Source organism: Nilaparvata lugens, chromosome 5, assembly GCF_014356525.2.
Source record: "Nilaparvata lugens isolate BPH chromosome 5, ASM1435652v1, whole genome shotgun sequence".
Classification (NCBI taxonomy): Eukaryota; Metazoa; Arthropoda; class Insecta; order Hemiptera; family Delphacidae; genus Nilaparvata; species Nilaparvata lugens.
In genome coordinates this window covers 59141311-59144788 of record NC_052508.1, presented here as the reverse complement: position 1 = coordinate 59144788, position 3478 = coordinate 59141311, and the positions used below count along the sequence as shown (strand labels likewise).

The following is a 3478-nucleotide window of genomic DNA, read 5'->3' as shown; positions in this document are numbered from 1 at the left end:
GTGAAAAACATGGTTTTTTAGTAATTATCCGCCATTTTTTCCGCCATCTTGAATTGAATTTTATTGAATTCCTTATTGTCGGATCCCCATGGTATAAGGACCTTAAGTTTAAAATTTCAAGTCAATCGGTTAATTAGGAATGGAGTTATCGTGTTCACAGACATACACACATACACACACACACACACACACACACACACAGACCAACACCCAAAAATCATTTTTTTGGACTCAGGGGACCTTGAAACGTATAGAAAACTTAAAATTAGGGTATCTTAATTTTTTTCGGAAAGCAATACTTTCCTTACCTTTGGTAATAGGGCAAGGAAAGTAAAAAAATGATGTTTGAGAGGTACGCATGTAATACTCAAACGTTGTTTAGCCGATTTGTCAGATTTTGGTCCTATGAAATCTATCCATGAAATGCATGTCGTATAACTGCAGATTATTCCTTATATTCATTGAAATATTCCATTTACCTCAAGCTCTATCCTTTATTGCAAGAATAATATACTCATAAAATTAATCTTTGTATTTCAGATGCAGCTATGGCGAAGAAATTCAAATGAATGTTGAGAGGCCGGCTACTGTCAAAAATGATGAATCTTCATTGAAAAGAGCGTCTGATGAGAATGAATCGTATACTAGTAATTTGGAAATTGCTACAAATGACAGTACTGGTCGTTCCAAATTGGATAATCAGTCTACATCGAATACTGAAGAGCTATTCTTTGATTCCTGTAGTTCTCTCGATGGTGATCACGTGAACGCGGAAACTCAGAAGCATGAATTTGATAGCCAGTCATCAGTAGTTGGGGATCTTGCTAATCATAAAACGTTGCCTACAAAGGATCAATCTTCCACATTCAATGAACAACCATTTAGTGAAAAGAGTGATAAAGTGATTGAAAGCTGGGACAAGAAAATAGAGGGAACAATAAACAATCAAGCATCACAAATTAATACAAATATCAGAACTGAGGGAAACTTGAATCATGTGATTAGTTCTAATAGGGAAGTGAATGATGTGAAAGGGACTTTAGTTGCAGAATCTCATGAAGTAACTAATGTGGGGAACCAAAAAGAAAAAGTAGAATCTAAGAAGATGAAAAAGAAGAAACAGAATAAGGAAAAACATGAAGAACATCCAGATAAATCACCAGTTTGGCCGCTGTCCTTAATACCGAACAAAAAATACGTGAATGGGTGTCAGTAGAAACTTTGAATTTTATATTTGGATCAGAAAAACTCCGTAATATTCTTGAAGAACACGGTCTATTGGACAAACTGCAAGAGAAGAATATCGACTCAGCTAGAGATCCGTATTTGTTCGAGCGGTACATTGAAATCTGTACCAAATTGAATATTTTAGATATGAAGGATTCCAAGTTTGATAAAGAAGTGAGAGAGGAGAGTGTGATACCGACCAAGCCTCTCCCCGACTTCAAGAAGCTGAGAGAAGAAGCCAAGGAGATGGAGTTGAAGGTTCGCTCGTTCTATGCCGGTGATAAGAGGGTTCAGTTCTCCAATGCAATTATCGAAGAATCTGAAGCAAAGGATGAGAAACCAAATGTGCTGCCACTTGTGGATCAGCATGCCCAACATGCATTCAGAAGGCGTATTGTCCTTGACCACCTCAACAAAGTGTAAGTCACCTGTTCTCAAAACTTGGCATTTAATACATTTGAGTACGTTCAATTTAGTAGATTAGTACTAAATGAACAATTTAGACAAACGTCTGAATCATTGAACAAGACTAGATTTGTTCTGATTGGTTCATCAAAGTATGCTTACCGAATAATTTATTTTCTCCTATTATTTATTTATAAATACGGCCTATATGTCTCATAATTCATATAAAATAGTATCATATGTACTATGAATGTTCACTTTGAATAGTTCATATGTCAACCACTACAAGGACCAAGCCAGGTCCACATTCACAATCAATCCAAATGAGTCCAAATTAGATCTCTGGTTATGACTAAGAAAATAAGTGTGAAGTGAAATATTTGCTCTGATGGTGATGCCCACACAAGCTTTAGACTTGTACGTGGAAAATAAGAATTTTGATTATAAGAGATGAGTGGACCTGCAGTTTTAATTGGGCTCCTTTCCTAAACAAATCAATTTTGAAGCACATGATTATTAGAGTTGTCTTCAATCAGTCACCCGTGCAATGAGAATATTCTAACTTATTTAATCCACGTAATTTCTTACCATTCTTTCTTATCACTTTCCTAAAAATGAAACCACATGCGATAATATTTTATGGCATGTTATTGATTCCTATCTACTCATATTCTCGTCGTATTGTTTCTATTGGGTTATTTTCTTGTGGAGAACTAGAGTTTGACAATAGCTTTTTTCGATTTTAATATAATTTGATCAGTTTTCAATTAAACTGTATGGTAACACGATTTTAAGCCTTACCATCTTTCTCACAGTCCAGTATCTCTAAGAATTCATGAAAATAGTAATTAGAGAAGACTAAGATCAAGCTAAGTTTTCATTTTAAACCATTCTTAGAACTGCCTTAGCAAAGCACGCTTTGGTTGCCTAGTAAACAATAACTGCAACCAATCTGAATCATTGAACAAGACTAGAATTGTTCTTATTGGTTCACTAAAGTATGCTTACCAAGGAATTTATTTTCTTCTATCATTTATATATAAATACGGCCTTACATGTCTCGTAATTCATATATCTTCGCAAACCCTTTTCTAATATTTTCGGCAATTTCCTCCGCCTCCCATCTTGTATTATTCATCAAGTGCATTGTCAAGACTATTTATTTGAATAGGGTGAACTGTCTGTGGTTCATTTTTGTGAAAAATCTATCTAAAACAATTAAAGATAAATTCATAGCAAATTGAGTTTTGTCCTTTGAACTTACTGACAAAAGTTTAATTGATGTTTGTGTAATAAAGGAGACCAGACCTAGTTTGACCTAGTATTTTCTACTTATAAGATCTTGATAATTTTTAAAAGTAAAAATACCTTCATGTGTTTAAAATTTTACAAATGTTCCATTGCATAAGTACTCATGTAAATTGTCTGTTCCAGTTTACCTGACGTTATGAAGACTGTTGGAATTACAAACCTTATCTCCAAGAAAGATATGAGAGATTTAGTTCACACATTCACGCTTTCTGCAAGCAATGTTGTGTTCAAACCAATTGAATGGCAATTCATTGCAATCATAATTGTTAAATTGTGAGTATCACTGATTTTCAATTCAACATTTCATTGAAATTGTATTTCATAATATTGAATGAAATTATGATTGATTAATTTATTAAGTCAAGACTTTTCAATACGAGAATAAATTAGTGATTCATCAACAGAAATGCACGAGATGTGACTCCACAGTTCAAAACAATACTTGAAAATTTGTCAAAAACATAGCTCATCCACCTTGAAAGTCAAAACTTTGAGTGGGTTGAAGTTTTCAATAAGGTAGACGCAAAGGAAATTT

The 3478-nt window shown here is 34.0% G+C and overlaps 1 protein-coding gene across 1 annotated transcript; it reads left to right on the top strand.

Moving 5' to 3' along the window:
* The first annotated feature begins 523 nt into the window (after positions 1 to 523).
* Positions 524 to 3248, top strand: LOC120351454 (putative RNA polymerase II subunit B1 CTD phosphatase RPAP2). Its single transcript, XM_039428916.1, has 2 exons — positions 524 to 1646; positions 3067 to 3248. The coding sequence occupies exons 1-2, from the start codon at positions 1375 to 1377 to the stop codon at positions 3218 to 3220; spliced, it is 426 nt and encodes a 141-aa protein (XP_039284850.1). The 5' UTR covers positions 524 to 1374; the 3' UTR covers positions 3221 to 3248.
* Positions 3249 to 3478: the final 230 nt, after the last annotated feature.